General features: G+C 39.1%; 1 protein-coding gene across 1 annotated transcript in view; it reads right to left on the bottom strand.

The window, feature by feature from the left end:
* Positions 1-16,820, bottom strand: part of LOC127414313 (CUB and sushi domain-containing protein 1-like) — a 520,597-nt gene that overhangs the window by 60,667 nt on the left and 443,110 nt on the right. The window contains exons 49-50 of the mRNA XM_051652256.1: positions 12,438-12,626; positions 1,276-1,461 (exon numbers count right to left, since the gene is read on the bottom strand). Coding sequence (XP_051508216.1) covers positions 1,276-1,461; positions 12,438-12,626 — 375 coding nt within the window. The remainder of the gene's footprint in view (positions 1-1,275; positions 1,462-12,437; positions 12,627-16,820) is intronic.

The following is a 16,820-nucleotide window of genomic DNA, read 5'->3' as shown; positions in this document are numbered from 1 at the left end:
ACAGCCGCTCCTCCCCTGGTGGACGGCAGCGAGTCCTCCGACCCCTGGTGGATGGTAACAGCTCCTTCCCTTCCTGGTGGACGGCAGTGGTTCCTCTGACTCCTGGCAGCCACCAGCGGCTCCTCCGTTTCCTGGCGGACAGCAGTGGCGAGGACTCCACGAATGCCACAGAGTTTACACTCTTTGTAAGTCTTGGCTTGGACTTGCTTGGGTTCATTCAAATTTGTTTGCTGGATCATATTCAAGATTTAAAGTGTAATTGATATGGTTTTGTTTTGAATATGTGATTAAATAAATGTGGTTGCAAACTGAAGTGGAAACATAAGGTTTTCAAAGTCAGGTATATTGAACAGGATCTTCAGCATCCTCCCCCAGCCTTTATCGCACATTATGTTCTCCCTCCATGTTCTACATGACAAAGGATGGATGTCACTCGGCCTGTGCTTTTTAAGTAATTATAAACAGCTTGATACAGCTTGAGCCATGCAGAATAGAGCTTTTCACAGACATTTTGAATATGTCATACTATTATCTCAAACCTTCAGAATCAAAGAACACCTTGATATATTATGTAATGGGCCAGAAGCCTATTCTTGTTACTTTCTGGCTGATCATGAGGAATATCATAACATTCAATTAGAAAGGAAATTTTTTCAAGTCAAACTCTGATGTTGGCTCAACAAAGCCTTGACTGAAAGATTGAAAAGTCTTTAAGTTAGTCAGACAGACAGACAGATAGATAGGTAGATGACAGACAGACAGACAGACAGAGAGACAAACAGACAGACAGAAAGACAGATAGATAGATAGATAGATAGATAGATAGATAGATAGATAGATAGATAGATAGATAGGATGAACACCTTGACACAGTGTTATGTAGAAGCCTCATCCTTTATGCTTGCAGTTGATGAGGAGGAATATCATAACATTAAATCAAATTATCTATAGCAGCATGGAGCTAAATGAGCATCTCTCTCACTCTGACCTCTGATGGCATAATACACGGTTATTTGGCTGCGGGCACATTGATGGGCTTTGTGGGCTAATGGTAATTCAGGTCAGAAGGGGCACATGCCACATCATACCATTTGTCTTGTTTGAGTTGCCAAACCACAAAAAATCAAGTCATTATTGCTAATTTCGCCAATTACCTGCCCTACATTACTCTCAGAGGGTGAACCGGCTGAGAATAGGGTCTGACTACAGCAGTTCAATGAGGCGGGAGATTTTAACATGCTGTTGGCATGGAAACAGAGGGCTTGATTTGCTCACGTAAACAGCGGGGAAGGTGCACGGCATTGCTCCAGGAGCCATCCTCCAGGCAGACGGCCGTGAGCAGGCTACCCGTGTCAGGCCGGTAGCCCTCCTCGCACTCGTACAGCACTGTACTGCCCACTGTATACTGGAAGCCATGGAACGAGCCGTTAGCAGGAGAATCTGGAACGCCGCAAGATACAGCTGCCAATCAAACAAACAACAGTTAATGGAGGAAATGTGGACACATGGTAAACTGTGTATTAACAGTGAGTGATTTATGTTAGAATACATGTTAGAAGAGTGCATTAAACTGAAACCCGAACACTTAAGAACCCTTTAAAGTGCCGTACGACCTACAGTATATATACTGACCTAATTGTAAACCGGACTCGAAACTCAACAGTTTGTCAGGTCCTGTCAGTCTCTGTTCGGGTCGGGTATCAGACCTCAGTTGCATGCAATCATTCATATATGAAACTGACTCTTTCAAACAATAAAAAGTAGGTGGATTCTTTAAAACAATTGTAAGCACACAAAAGCAACCAGATGTTTGTTTCATTCAGGGAAAAGCAATGGGACCAATTAGAGCTCTTCCTTGTTAAGACGATCAATACCTGAACAGAAATCAGGCCTTGAGCCCTATTCTAACTCTGTTTGCCCCATTGGCAGACAGCATGGATTGCTGCTACCACTTAGAGAAATGATTGCCATTAATTAGCACCCATTCTAGATGGCCTTCATCCCAAGTGGGGCCCAGTCAAGGCTATTCTGAGCGCCTTGGAACGGTAAAAGGATATTAGCGCTATGACCTCCATGGTGTCATTTACCTTTGCCGGATTAAGACTGATGAGATTCCTTGAGTCAAATGTTTGTGCGCTGTTGAATGTGTGGGAACTTTGGCTGACATCTCTGTGAAACGTCCTTGGGCAACTTTTTTGGGCAACAGTCAGAAGTGGCTTTGCATTAGAAGTATTTAACATAAAAGGTTAAAAAGTGTCATATGCAAGCTCTGGCTGTGATCTAAACTGTGTCACAGTGGGTAGTGCACAAGCTCATGACATATAAGAGCCGTATGGTCACGGGGACATGGTTTCGAATTTGACCTGCATCACACCCTGATCCCAGTACCCATCTCTCTCTCTATTGTCCTATTCAATAAAAAAATAAAATAAATACAATTTCTAAGAGGAAGTGCTTGAGTCTGTATGTAACAATTACTTTTTGCAAATCATGTATTACTTATGTCTTGCATGCCGAATTGTGCTAGTGATCGGTGAATCTCATGAAGCCCGCAAATGACATGTCTGGGTAGTATTTCACCCCAAAGTCTAAAGAAAGAAAGAAGAATTTATATTTGCTTAAAGGAAAAATTAGCCTATTTTATGAATCATTAAGATTATTTTTGCATTGTGATGTTATTAATATTTTTTATTTTATTATTAGATTACATTGCACATAATATATGTGTATATATATATATATATATATATATATATATATATATATATATATATATATATGATATCACAAAAAATATAGTAAGAAAGGGAAAAAAAGAAACAAGATCCAACAGCAAATTCCAATAACATACAAAAAAAGTGACACTACTTACATGACAATGTACATTTACTGAAAATTCACATGACCATAACGTACCTCGGTTTTGTGGTCACCGTTCCGTACGGTTTCGGTACAGCAGGGACAACAAAGAATCTTTCTTTAAATTATTTATTTTGAAAACACAGTGGCTGATGGCCAACAATTCTTATTGTGAAGGATCATTTATACAAGACTGTACTATTTCTTCAACGAAATTACAATACAAAACTTAAGAGCCTCTTATTTGCACATTGTATAAAAACATAAATAATAATAAAAGTTAAAAAAAAGTGCAATTATAATAACTGTAAAAAAAATTAAGACATTAGCAGTGCAGATTTCTGTCTTTTGCCTTTCAGCTCACCACTTGTTCTTATCACTCAATTTTAAAGTTTTTTTTCCAGGAAAATCAGAATATCCACATTATCAGAGTAGAGGGCAGATCTGTTAGCATTGACAATGTCAGCTGCTGGACAATTACAGCACGTGCTTGTTTATATAGAGCGGGCACTACAGAATTGCTGAAATGCGTTCTTGTAGGAACTTTATAACAGGGCTCAAGCAGATCCTGTGTTCTCGATGACTGAGTATGGTCACATATCTGCAGTAATAAATACTCCAGTGGTGTTCGTTATGGCTTTAGCTCTGTCTGAGCTTGCAGCGAGAGGCTGCTTGAACGCCGGGGTGAGACTATCTTGCACAGGCTGTTTATGTTTTGCTCCTGTAAACTCAAGAGACACATGTGGATGATGTCGCCGCAAATGAGTCATCATGTTGGATGTGCTTCCTGAGTGAAGCCGACTTTGGTGAAACAGAGGCGACACACAGCCTTCGTCCTGTTCACTACTCGTTGCCCAGTATTACTGTAATTTACTGTGAAACCATAATGCTCCCAAACAACAGATTTTAGAGACGGCGGTGGGTCTTAATTCTCTGGCTTATTTAAGTCTGACATATTTATATTATGTTTAGTTTCATCACAGTTGGGAAAAATAGCAAGCTAGCTAGTATAAACTTCACATGCCTTTATCTGATCCGCAGTTTCTAGTGTACCGTGTGGCACTCTGTTCTGTTAAGTTTTGGTTCCATGCGGTCCCGTGTTGCTCAGCAGTCTTTTTTCATTTTAGTTATATGCGGTTTGTGTTGTTCATTATATGTTGTTTTAATAATGGTTTCACGCATGCTAAGATATGTAATCATTTGTGTGACTGCATGTACCGTACCGAAGGCCCTGTATCTGTTCAGTTTGGCGCGGATACATGTACCGTTGCGGCCCTACTGTACATAATGGTAGTATGTGTTATACTGCCTTTAATTTATGCTGATTCTAATAATAATAATAATAATAATAACAGTAAATCTTTAAAAAATTACTGTTTTTACAGTAATGGGATTTTAATGAGAATTACATGAATAACATATTGGGGAAAGCAAATTAAACGTATTAGGGACGTGCCGTCCATATAATCAGGGTAAGCAGTGATTCTAACAGAGTATAATATATATAGTGTAGTATAGTTATGCTTTCTCTGACTTAGATTCAAAGCATTGTTTACCGCCCTTTCGTTCAACATTATACGTTTATTCAAACTGAATCACGGCCGCTACTACAAAGTATCATTGTGCTGCATAATCAACAATACAACATAAGTCCCGTGGCTATTCCCCAGTTTAATTCTTTTGAATGTCTCGTTCTGAGTGTCCCTGCACCCTTCACTACTGCTATAGCTACAGTTTACAGGCCTCCTAAGACAAATGTAGATTTTTTATCAGAGTTTGCAGGTCTACTGTCTATGTTGTGCCTCAAGTTTGAGAGAACTCTTATTCTGGGGGACTTTAACATCCATGTTGACACAAAAGACTCTGTAATGAGAAAGGACATTTTGTCCTTCCTGGATTGCTTTGATTTGAACCAACTTGTGGACTGTGCTACACATAATAAAGGTCACACCTTAGACCTTGTGATTGCAAATGGATCGTTTGTGTCTCAGTTTTCCACTGCTGATTTAGGGCTGTCAAAACCATCTTTTTTAATATGGAACTCCCACACACTAACATTTCCTCTTCTCGCACCGTAAATTATCGCAAATGGAAATCCATTGATCTCTCAATGCTGCTGTAACCCCTGTACCTAAAAAGACTAACATGGACTTGGACAATCTTTACAACTTTCATCCCATTTCTAATCTTCTCTTCCTTGCAAAAATTTTAGAACGAATTGTGGCTTCTCAATTATACACTCATCTCACTGTAAACAATCTTTTTGAGCCCCTTCAATCTGGCTTTTGCAAACTCCACAGCACTGAAACGGCATTAGTTAAGGTCACAAATGACTTGTTAATAGTTTCGGACTCTGGCTGTCTTTCAATTCTGATCATTCTTGATCTCAGTGCCGCTTTTGACACTGTAGATCATTCTCTTTTACTCACTCGTCTTGAGACAGATTTTGGTGTTACTGATACTGTATTAAACTGGTTCAAGTCTTATCTCTCAGATCGTCGGCAGTTTGTTTCCTTGGGTGGATGTAGGTCGAAAGTTGGTTTGGTTAAATGTGGTGTTCCTCAGGGATCGATTTTGGGCCCCTTACTTTTTAGCATTTACATGTTTCCCCTTGGTCAACTCTTAAGATCTCTTGGTCTTAATTATTATTTTTACGCAGATGACACCCAGATTTACATCCATTCAAAACCTGGTGATTGTGTGGCTGTCGCCTTTCTTGCACAATGTATTACTGAGATAAAAAAAATGGATGTCTCTAAATTTTCTTTGTCTCAACAGTGACAAGACTGAGGATATGCTCATTGGTTCACCCCACCAGCTTTGTAAAGCTGGTTCTTTAACCTTAAATATGGATGGCTCTGCTCTGGAGTTTCAAACAAAATTGAAACATTTGGGGGTGATATTTGAAGCAAATTTAACATTTGATCCTCATGTCAAGAATACTGTTAAAACATCATTCTTGCATCTCAGAAACATTGCAAGAATGCGCCCCATGTTATCTTTCTTGGTGGCTGAAAAACTGATCAATACTTTTGTATTTTCTCATATTGATTATTGCAATGCTTTACTTGTTGGGGCCTCTAAATCTACCTTAAATAATTTGCAGTATGTGCAAAACTATGCTGCTAGAATCTTGACTAGGACCAGGACAAGTGATCACATCACTCCTATCTTGGAGTCCTTGCACTGGCTTCCTGTCAAGTTTCGTGTACACTTTAAAATTCTCATGCTTACCTACAAGGCTTTGCATGGTTTGGCCCCTCAATACTTGTCTGAACTTTTAATCCCCTACACTCCAATGCGTGATCTCCGCTCCTCCGAATCTGGTTTTTTAACTGTTCCTCCTACTCGTCTACGTTTTATGGGTGACAGGGCCTTCTCTTCTTTTGCTCCAAAACTGTGGAACTCTCTTCCCTCTGAGGTTAGACATGCTGAATCTTTTAGTATTTTTAAATCTTCTCTTAAATCTCCCTTTTTTTAGGGTTGCTTTTTTGTGATTATTATGTGATTATTATTGTATTCTTTTTAAATTGTTCTGATTGCATGTTTTCTTTTTCTTTTTTGTATTTCAATGTATTTTTCTTTTTCTTTTGTAAAGTGCTTTGAGATACAACTTTTAAAGGCGCTATAGAAAATAAAGTTTTATTATTATTATTAAACAAGAGGACTACTTTAACAACAAAGTGACGGAGATATTCATTCACAAGGAGAGATGCATAGATTTTGTGTTCCAGTAAAGGTAAGTTAATATGTTTATTAAAAATCTGTGTTATTGGTACTAGGTCATCGATACTAGCTCATTGTTTCTGGTTAGTCTGAGGCTATGAAGTGGTGATCTGACAATCATGTCCTTCTTGTGTTATGCTCTGTCTGTTTTATAGTTCTAACGTTAGGGCGCAGTGTCTGTTTAAAAAATATATTAAGGGATGACTGCAGTGTCTTACATTTGCCTTGTGCATTGAGGTTAAGATTGTTGTCTTTGGTGGTCAGATTAGTTAATTGCTGCTGTCCATTCCAGTGTTTCTGAACTGTGGGAAGAGTGACGTAGTGAAACTAGTAACTTGCAATCTTTTCTATTTATTTTTGTTGTATGTCAAAACAAGCTCTTCTGGCACTGTGGTTCTTTGTATGATTTAATGGACATAATTAAGCTCGGCTCAATATACGACAACCTATTATTTGTGTGACATGAGCAATATTACTGTCCTGAATTTAAAACAAATTGGTCATTTTGGTCAAATTGGCCAACAAGTTTGCCACTGTGACATAATTGTTTCCATTGACTGCTGGGTTCTAAAGCAACATGTAACGAACTGGCCATGGAGACGGTGTTAGGATCCATGTGCAGGAAGTTTATTAATGTACACAAGCAAACAATCCAAATCGGCAGGCAAATAGAGGTAGTTGTTAAGCAGGTGGTATAATCCAATAAACCAAAAAGACAGTCCAACAAAGCAAACAAAACAAAAGGGTATCCAAAAGGCAGTAAATCCAGGAAAACGGGCAATGGACATAACAAGAGAACAATCAGCAATGGCAATGGAAAAACGCTTGGTAAGGCAGGGTAAACTGGCAATACTTCGCAATGAACAATGGAACAGCATAATATTTATATAGTTCAAAACAGGAAGTCACCAAAGAAGAAACGGTACAGAGTTAGTATTCAGAGTTATATTATATTATTTTTTTTTTTTCATTTTAATTGGCTTTCTGTTCTGCCAGAGTCAAGCTTTAGAAAAAAAGTTACATTTGTGTGTGTGTGCATTATACACTGAACGTGTGTGAGTCTGTGAGCTAACATTTCTCATTCCTCATAATATACTTAGAATCAACTTATACAGTATAGCTTCCCTCACACATATTAGCTGAAACAATTACCCATACATACAGTTCATTTCTCACTATTTTAATGCAAGTAACGTCTGATCCGCAGATGACTCAATTGCTAATGAACGCGCAGTGAACCTCCAGGAGAGACCGATTTCTTTGACTACGCTCGGAACAGAAGACAGGAGGGCGCAGAGGGTGAAAGGAGCAAAGGAGAGCGGGCGGACAAAGCTCCACGTAGGCTGAAGGATAAAATTAGCGCCTCAATAAAAGCGGAGCGAGCAGAGGGGAAGGCATGAACAATGAAAGCCGTGACACATCAAACACATTCAATTACATTTCAGTCTTAGTCTTCCCGTGACTGAAGAGTCGCCCATTATGACATTGGGACAAAGGACACTTGTGATCTCATTGCACACTCCTTGACAGAAGTGTTTAATGGAATAAAAGCTTCTGGGCATGCAGAGGTGCTTTTGAGTGGCCTGCGGGATGACACATTCTGTTATATGCAAGGAGGCGGGCCTCATTTTAAAGACAATACCCAGGAGTGTCGGGGTGCACATTTTTCATTAGCATGACAGCAATTAAGCTGTTTTCAATGTAGTATTTTCCAGTAACAGTGTAGCATGAGAATTAATAAACGCCACACTTGAAATCATATTTAATATCAGCATGGCTGTGATTCAGCAATTGGGACAAGACCACAAACCGTTGCTTTTCTCGTCATTTCATTGTTTTTTCCCTCATAGTTTTTGAGCCAGACAAAAATATGGCTCTGAATAAATTATCAAATTTGCTTTTTCATATCAATCTGCACTCCATACCCAATAATGACAAAGCAAAAACCAGATTTTTGATAACTTTGCAAATTTATTAAAAAGAAAAAAACTGAAATATCACGTTGACATAAGTATTCAGTCCCTTAACTCAGTTCTTAGTTGAAGCACCTTTGGCAGCGATTACAGCCTCAAGTCTTTTTGGGTATAATGCAACAAGCTTTGCACACCTGGATTTGGGGATTTTATGCCATTCTTCTCTGCAGATCCTCTCAGGGTCTTTCAGATTGGATGGGTACCATCAGTGGACAGCCATTGTCAGGTCTCTCCAGAGATGTTCGACTGGGTTCAAGTCCAAGCTCTGGCTGAGCCACTTAAGGACATTCACAGAGTTGTCCCTAAGCCACTCTTGTGTTGTCTTGGCTGTGTGCTTAGGATCATTATCCTGTTGGAAGGTGAACCCTCGGCTCAGTCTGAGATCCTGAACCCTCTGGACCAGGTTTTCATAAAGGATATCTCTGTATTTTGCTGTGTTCAGCTTTCCTTCAACCCTGACCAGTCCCCCAGTCCCTGCCGCTGAAAAACACCCCCACAGCAAGATGCTACCACCACCATGCTTCACTGTTGGGATGGTAATGTGCAGGTGATGAGTGGTGTCTGCTTTCCTCCAGACATGACACTTGGAATTGAGGCCAAACAGTTCAATCTTCATTTCATCAGACCAGAGAATCTTGTTTCTCACAGTCTGAGAGTCCTTTAGGTGCTTTTTTGCAAATTCCAAGCGAGCTTTCATGTGTCTTGCACTGAGAAGAGTTTTCCGTCTGGCCACTCTATCATAAAGCCCAGATTGGTTGAGTGTTGCAGTGATGGTTGTCCTTCTGCAAGTTTCTCCCATCTCCACACATGATATCTGGAGCTCAATCAGTGACCATCGGGTTCTTGGTCACCTCTCTTACCAAGCCCCTCCTCCCCCGATTGCTCAGTTTGGCTGGGTGGCCAGCTCTAGGAAGAGTCCTGATTGTTCCAAACTTATTCATTTAAGAATGGAGGCCACTGTGTTCTTGGGAACTTTCAATGCAGCCGAAATTTTTGTAGCCTTCCCCAGAACAGTGCCTCGACAAAAAGTCTCTGAGCTCTGCAGGCAGTTCTTTGGCCTCATGGCTTGGTTTTTGCTCTGATATGCAGCTGTAAAACCTTATAGGCATGTGTGTGGCTTTCCTAATCATGTCCAGTCAATTTAATTTGCCACAGGTGGACTCCAATCAAAGTGTAGAAACATCTCAAAGATGATCCAGAGAAATGTGATGAACCTGAGCTAATTTTTCAAGTGTCTTAGCAAAGGGTCTTAATACTTATGTCAATGTGATATTTCAGTTTTTTCTTTTTAATAAATTTGCAAAGTTATCAAAAATCTGTTTTTTGCATTGTCATTATTGGGTATGAAGTGTAGATTGATGTGAGAGAAAAACATAACATAACATAAGTCTGAATATTTTCTGAATGCACTGTGTGTGTGTATAATATATATATATATATATATATATATATATATATATATATATATATATATATACACACACACTGATCAGGCACAACATTAAAACCACCTGCCTAATATTGTGTAGGTCCCCCTCGTGCCACCAAAACTGCGGCAACCAATAGCATTCTGAGATGATATTCTTTTTACCACAATTGTACAGAGGGGTTATCTGAGTTACCGTAGAGTCGACTTTGTCAGTTCGAACCATTCTGACCATTCTCTGTTGACCTCTCTCATCAACAAGGCGTTTCCATCAGCAGAACTGCCGCTCACTGGATGTTTTTTTGCTTTTGGCACCATTCAGAGTAAATTCTAGAGACTGTTGTGTGTGAAAATTCCAGGAGATCAGCAGTAACAGAAATACTCAAACCAGCCCATCTGGAAAAAAACAATTATCCATGCGACTATCTAATCAGCCAATCATGTGGCAGCAGTGCAGTGCATAAAATCATGTAGATATGGGTCAGGAGCTTCAGTTAATGTTCACATCAACCATCAGAATGGGGGAAAAATGTGATCTCAGTGATTTGGACCGTGGCATGATTGTTGGTGCCAGATGGGCTAGTTTGTGTTTTTCTGTAACTGATGATCTCCTGGGATTTTCACACAGAACAGTCTCTAGAATTTACTCAGAATAGTGCCAAAAAATAAATAAAAACATCCAGTGAGTGGCAGTTCTGTGGATGGAAATGCCTTGTTGATGAGAGAGGTCAACAGAGAATGGCCAGACTGGTTCAAACTGACAAAGTCTACGGTAACTCAGATAACCGCTCTGTACAATTGTGGTGAGACAAATAGCATCTCTGAATGCTATTCTGAAATGCAAGTTGGTGCTGTTTTGGCGGCATGAGGGGGACCTAAACAATGTTAGGCAGGTGGTTTTAATGTTGTAGCTGATTGGTGTATACATACATACATACATATATATATATATATATATATATATATATATATATATATATATACAGTATATATATACACACACACAAAGACACACAGTATATATAAAAAACATACAATATATAATAATCTTTAGCCTACTTCACTTTGGTTGCAGCATGAGTTTTCAGCTTCTCTAGACATAAACATTGTCTTTTTAGGGCACTGTGTCAAATTAAACGTAGGTTCAAACCATGAAAAATGCGTCTCGAGAACCCTGCATTCCGATTCTCAAAAAAATCAAAGTGGGTATGATTAAATGTGTATTTTTCTAAAATTTTATTTTTCATAAGATTACACTAAATTAACACAATGCATCGAATGCCCTGTAAAAAAAGATATTTCCCCCTTCACTAGCTTGGGTGTGGTTAGCTACTTTTTCTTAGTAGCTTGTAGTGAAACTTCTAGGGGTGTAACGACTCACTCATCTAATGATTCGGTTCAGTTAATGATTCTGAACTCACGGTTTGGTTCACGATTCTTTAAACTAAGCCTGAATCAAGAAAAGATTGATTTTTTTTTTTCAGATTGAAAGATTTGAAAGATTGAAAGTTATTTATTTAAAGACATATGTAAAACCTTTAGAAGTTAGCTTAAAGTTCTGTTCTTAAAAGTGCTAAATGATCCATCATATATGTACTGGGACTAAAAATCAGCCCAGAACAGGGCAATGGTGACACTAAATGGAAATATTAGACAATAATTCTGCTTACTGACAATATGGAATTATGTTAGATATATATGCTGCTTACACACTGTCACTGATTCTATACATATATAATACTTTTAAATAAAATTTTATTTTTCTAAAATAACATTGTCTAAATGTTATTTTCAAAAATAAATATTTAATGGAAGTGCATGCGTATCCAGTTAAATAATAAGTTACTGATAAAATCAAATCAGACATTACATTTGACATTAGGATTATATCCCCCCATAGCATTATTATACATAATATTCAGCATTATATGTAGAATATTAATATAGTACTAAACCTCTGTAAACGTTAATTATTTCTCGCGCAGTGAGAGCAGATCACTCTTGCGCTTTGACATTCGGTCCCTCACACTCAAAAGGCGCATCTCTCTTCTGCTCCTGGTTTCAGTTTCAGTTTTCGCAGTTCCCCAACACCTGTGGCTGCTAGTGTGCAATCATATTTTAGAGCTCCTTGTGTGAAATGAAGCGATTTCCATTTGTATGCCCATGTTACGTAGGCATAGGATGTTGCACGGTTTGGATAGAACAGATGCTAAAAAAAAAAATAACAAATAAAAAGTCCCGTCACCACTATGCGCATCGTCACATTTTTTAACCGCGATGTATCATGCCACGCTAAACCATTACACCCCTTGAAACTACTCTAAATAATGAGTAGCTTGTAGCTTGGCAAGCTACAATTTTAAAGTAGCTTTCCCAACATTGATTCCCTGACATCTGAATGAGTGACGTGTAAGGACTGACCAAGTACGCATCATTGAAGAGTCTTGAGTTACCTTGACATAATGGAGCTGGATTGTCCCATTGATAAAGGCCGTTGGGATGAAGTCTGCAAGTGGCATTTCTGTGCCCAACAAGCCTGTATCCAGCATTGCAGTAATACTGGAGTCTGCTGCCCGGTCGGTCCCTCAACCTGTTGATCACCCCTCCATTTTTTGGTGGATCATTTACACTGCAGTATGCAGCTGTGGTGATGGGTAAAAATCATTAATTACAAATGAAGTACAAGTTTAAACATATTGAAGACACCATGAAATGGCTTTCCTGTGTTGCAACATTTCCTACTAAAACATGAAGAGGGAGACATATCAAAGGGACCTTTTTAATAGTCAAAAGCATTTCGTTTACATCACAGCTCAGCAAAACAATGATTTGCTCCTTTCTTTTAAAAGGAAGGAGAAAATGCTTCCCATATCTTTTGTTTTTTGACGTAAAATGCTACACATCCAATTAAGCTCTACAGTATTTTAGCACAAATTCATCTGGCGTTTGTTAAAAGCTAGGCAAATTAGGCAAATACCAACATGGACTTGTTTAGTAACTTGCCTTCATAATGCCTTCAAACAAAAAACAAAATGATGAAGGTGAAACAAAATAAAACCCAGATAAAATATGCATTCCTGTTGAACATATTAAATAATTTACTGTGCAACTAAAAATTCAACTCACTTTACAACTTGCTTTTAGCACCACTCTTGACATTTCACCAGGAAACTGGTCAACAACACTTCTAGCTTCGGCCACTGGGGGCAGTGGTTCGCATTTGAATTTATCATGTGATCAGTCTGACATTTTACCAGAAGAGAACTACTGTATCTTTTAAATGTGTTAAATCTGCTACAAGTTAATTTTGGAATAATAACAAGGCTGTGAGGGATCGGTCTCATCAATTGGTTGAACCAACCTGGTCTCATAGTAAAAACGTTTCTATGACTACATTTTTGCAAAATGACTTTTATGTGCCTCGTTCTATGTATGACTCTGGTTTTCTGGTGAAATAAACACTAGAGGGGCTACAACAACAATTAAATTTATTTAATTTTATACATACATTTTATTTGAAGTGGCAGATTATCGGTTCATAAACATTTATTTCTCGCTCTGGTCCCCACACAATATTCTTATTACATAGAAAATACTTTTACTATAATGCATGCTTGCATATTGATCAACCACATTTACAAGCTCATTCAAGAATTACTGTCTTGCGCAGTGGCCCAACTGATAGAGCATCAGACTTTTGATGTGGAAGACCAGGGTTTGTGAACAGCGAAACATATGAGCCGAAAATGTCATACAAGCACCATGAAATGACGTGGCTGCTTCAGCTATTGTGTTTTTCACCTCACCTCTGCTTTTATGACACTTTTGGTTAGGTTTAGGTGTCAGGTTTAGGGTAGGGATGTCTGTTTTGTTCACCTCACATTTGCTTTTATTACACTATTGGTTAAGTGTAAGTGTCGAATTTAGGGTAGAGACATTGGTTTTGTTCATTTCAAAATAGAAAAAATATATCTCACATTTACTTTTTATCACACTATTGGTTACGATTCTGTTAAAGGTCTAGGTTAGGGGGGTCAGTTTTATTCATTTAAAAATCCATAGAGCATTAACCTTTTGGGAGAACATTAAACTTGCTTTTAGCGACCCTTGGTGGACATTTCACCTTGGAACTGACACAATAGGGCTACGTGTAATGAACCAGGCAACTTAATTTAGCAAAAATGTTGCCACGGTCAAGTAATTTTCAAGAGATCAGGCTGGGTTGTACGGTTGTTTTAAACGATGTTGATCGTTGACGAAACATGAGAAAAAAAAAGAAAAGAAAAAAAAACTTTCCAATTTTCTTTTTTTTCATGACTGCCTCCGAATACTCTGACTGAGAATTATAAATAACCACAAGGCCACACACATAGTGATTCAAATTCACAAATGTCCAATTTTGATTTTATGGGATCTTTAAAACTGTGCTTAACTCTTTCTGATTCTAAAAACTCTTTCTGACTCTCAAATATGACTCTGAGATAAAATGAAAGAGAAATGCAACTTGATGGTTCTGAAAAGATCATTAGATCTTGTTTTTGATGCGACACAAATACATATTTGCCCATCGTCAGAAGGAAAGCGGAAGCTCGGGGGGATGTTGAAGCTTAATCTCACTTTAGACAGATCAAATCAAATGCATCATCACACTAACTGAGAGGTTCAAATGTTGGCTGCGAGTGATTAACTAGACCTAGCGTAAAAAATTCTATGTGGTAAAATTCTGTGTAAAATTCTACTGCATCCAAAGGAGGGGCTTGAAGTTGCTTTCCAAACATGTTTTGTAGAGATAAAAGTATATTATGTATTACAGTACTCTGTTCAACATCATTTCATTATACCTCATAATAACTCATAACTCTTTACAGGAATAGTTCACCCAAAATGAAAGTTAAATCATTATTTTTCACCCTCATGTCATTCCAAACCTATACGACTTTCTTTCTTCCATTAAACTTATGTTACATTTAATAATGTAGTAGTCGCTCTTTTCAATGCAGTTACAATGAATGGGGACTGAGGCTTTTAAGCTTCAAGTAAGAAGTAAAAGTGGCAAAAAGTATCCTAAATGTAGTACATACAATTTTTGCGTTTTTCTGCAAGTCTTCTGAAGCTGTATGATAGCTTTGTGTTAGAAACAGACCGAAACGTAAGACTTTACTCACTGATAATTTCACTCTCTAGTAAAGTTTTAACTCAAGAACCACTGTGATCATTGAGTCCGTGAGATGAACGGTCGGTCAGATTCATGAACAAATCATTCAGACGGACTTGTGACCCAAATCAGCCACTTCAATAAAAAATATCTGAATGAAAAAAAAAGTTATTCGTTTTCTCATGAACGTGCCAATGAGAAAGAGTGCAGATGTGTCCATATTTTAGGTGAATAATGACTTACATTTCTGTTGGTTCATGACATGAAGCTATCATGTGACTTCAGGAGACTTGGAATATAATTCTTAAAATTTAGGGATCACTTTTGTGCAGTGTCGGGAAAACGACTTTCTGCAATCAGAAGTTGTGTTCAATAATGTCAACAGATAGTTATATATTTAATTAGCGTGACATTCCCTTTATGAAAATGAACCAAGTTTACTACAGTCATGGTTACTACAATAATACTATAGTAAAACCATGCATACTTTTCGAAAGGGTTAAACAAATAGGGTGACAACATTACACTGCACATAAATTTATACTTATTAAACACTAATAAAAAAGAAAACACCCTAATATATATAATGGAAATAAAGTGATAAACAGCAGAAAAACACAAAATCTTCAGTTCCCCTTCTGTCACTCACTCGACATTGTGTCGATGTAGTGACACTAGAGGTTGCCCTTGGGAGCCCCAAACACCTCAGATCTTTGAGAAAAGGCCAGTGAGAATTGGCGAGTGGAATTTGCATGCCACTCCCCCGGACATACGGGTATAAAAGGACCTGGCTCGCAACCACTCATTCAGATTTTTTCTTTGGAGCCGAGCAGTTGTACTATCAGTGAGCTGAATACTACTGCTGTTCCATTCACCTCTTAACAAGTGTATGCTGTTGGATATACGGTGCATTTCCAGTGGCTTTCTCTCCTTCTGCACGACGAGTGCAGATTTCGCCCCGGGTGCTTCGACAGTGCTAAAAGAGTGTATATTCCTGCTAAAGAGTATATTTTTTCTATTAGAGCACATACATTGACGTTGAAGGTCTTTTTAAAGATGCGTCTTTATAAAGATGCCTTTCCGTCTTTGTGTGATTCCTGGATGCGGTCGCTATCTCTCCGCTTCCGACGGCCATGGGCGCTGCCTCACGTGTCTGGGCAGCGATCACACTGAGGCAGCATTTGTGGATGGTTCATGTTCTCATTGCGAGAATATGACCATAGCAACGTTGCGGTCACGGCTTTCCTTCTTCAGGGGTAAAGCCACTCTAGCGCCCCCCCCCGCCTTTTACCTCCAGGTACAAGGCCGGCCCGGCTGGTGCTGGAGGCGATTTGGGGGCTTCAATGGGCGCGGCTCCACCGGGTAAATCCCCGCGGACCTCCCATTCCCCAGCACGCTCGTGTGCCCCCGGCGAGTTCCGAGAGGAGACCAGCTCACCCCAGGGTCAGCTTAGTGTCCCTTTCGGAGCTCCGGAGCGGGATGAGTGCTTGATCGCTGCATCGGAGAGCGTACTGGTGATGTCAGACGCTGAGGACTCGACTGGGTTGCCACCTTCGGGTCGGCCCGCCCAGTCTGAGGCTGACAGCGAAATGACCGCCATGCTTGCCCGGGCCGCCGCGTGTGTCGGGTTGGAGTGGAACCTTCCACCTTCCCCTGAGCCCTCGTGGCTAGATGATTGGTT

This window comes from Myxocyprinus asiaticus, chromosome 23 (genome assembly GCF_019703515.2).
Source record: "Myxocyprinus asiaticus isolate MX2 ecotype Aquarium Trade chromosome 23, UBuf_Myxa_2, whole genome shotgun sequence".
In the NCBI taxonomy this organism is placed as follows: Eukaryota; Metazoa; Chordata; class Actinopteri; order Cypriniformes; family Catostomidae; genus Myxocyprinus; species Myxocyprinus asiaticus.
Note: the sequence above shows the minus strand (reverse complement) of the source record. Positions and strands in the feature narration are given on the sequence as shown.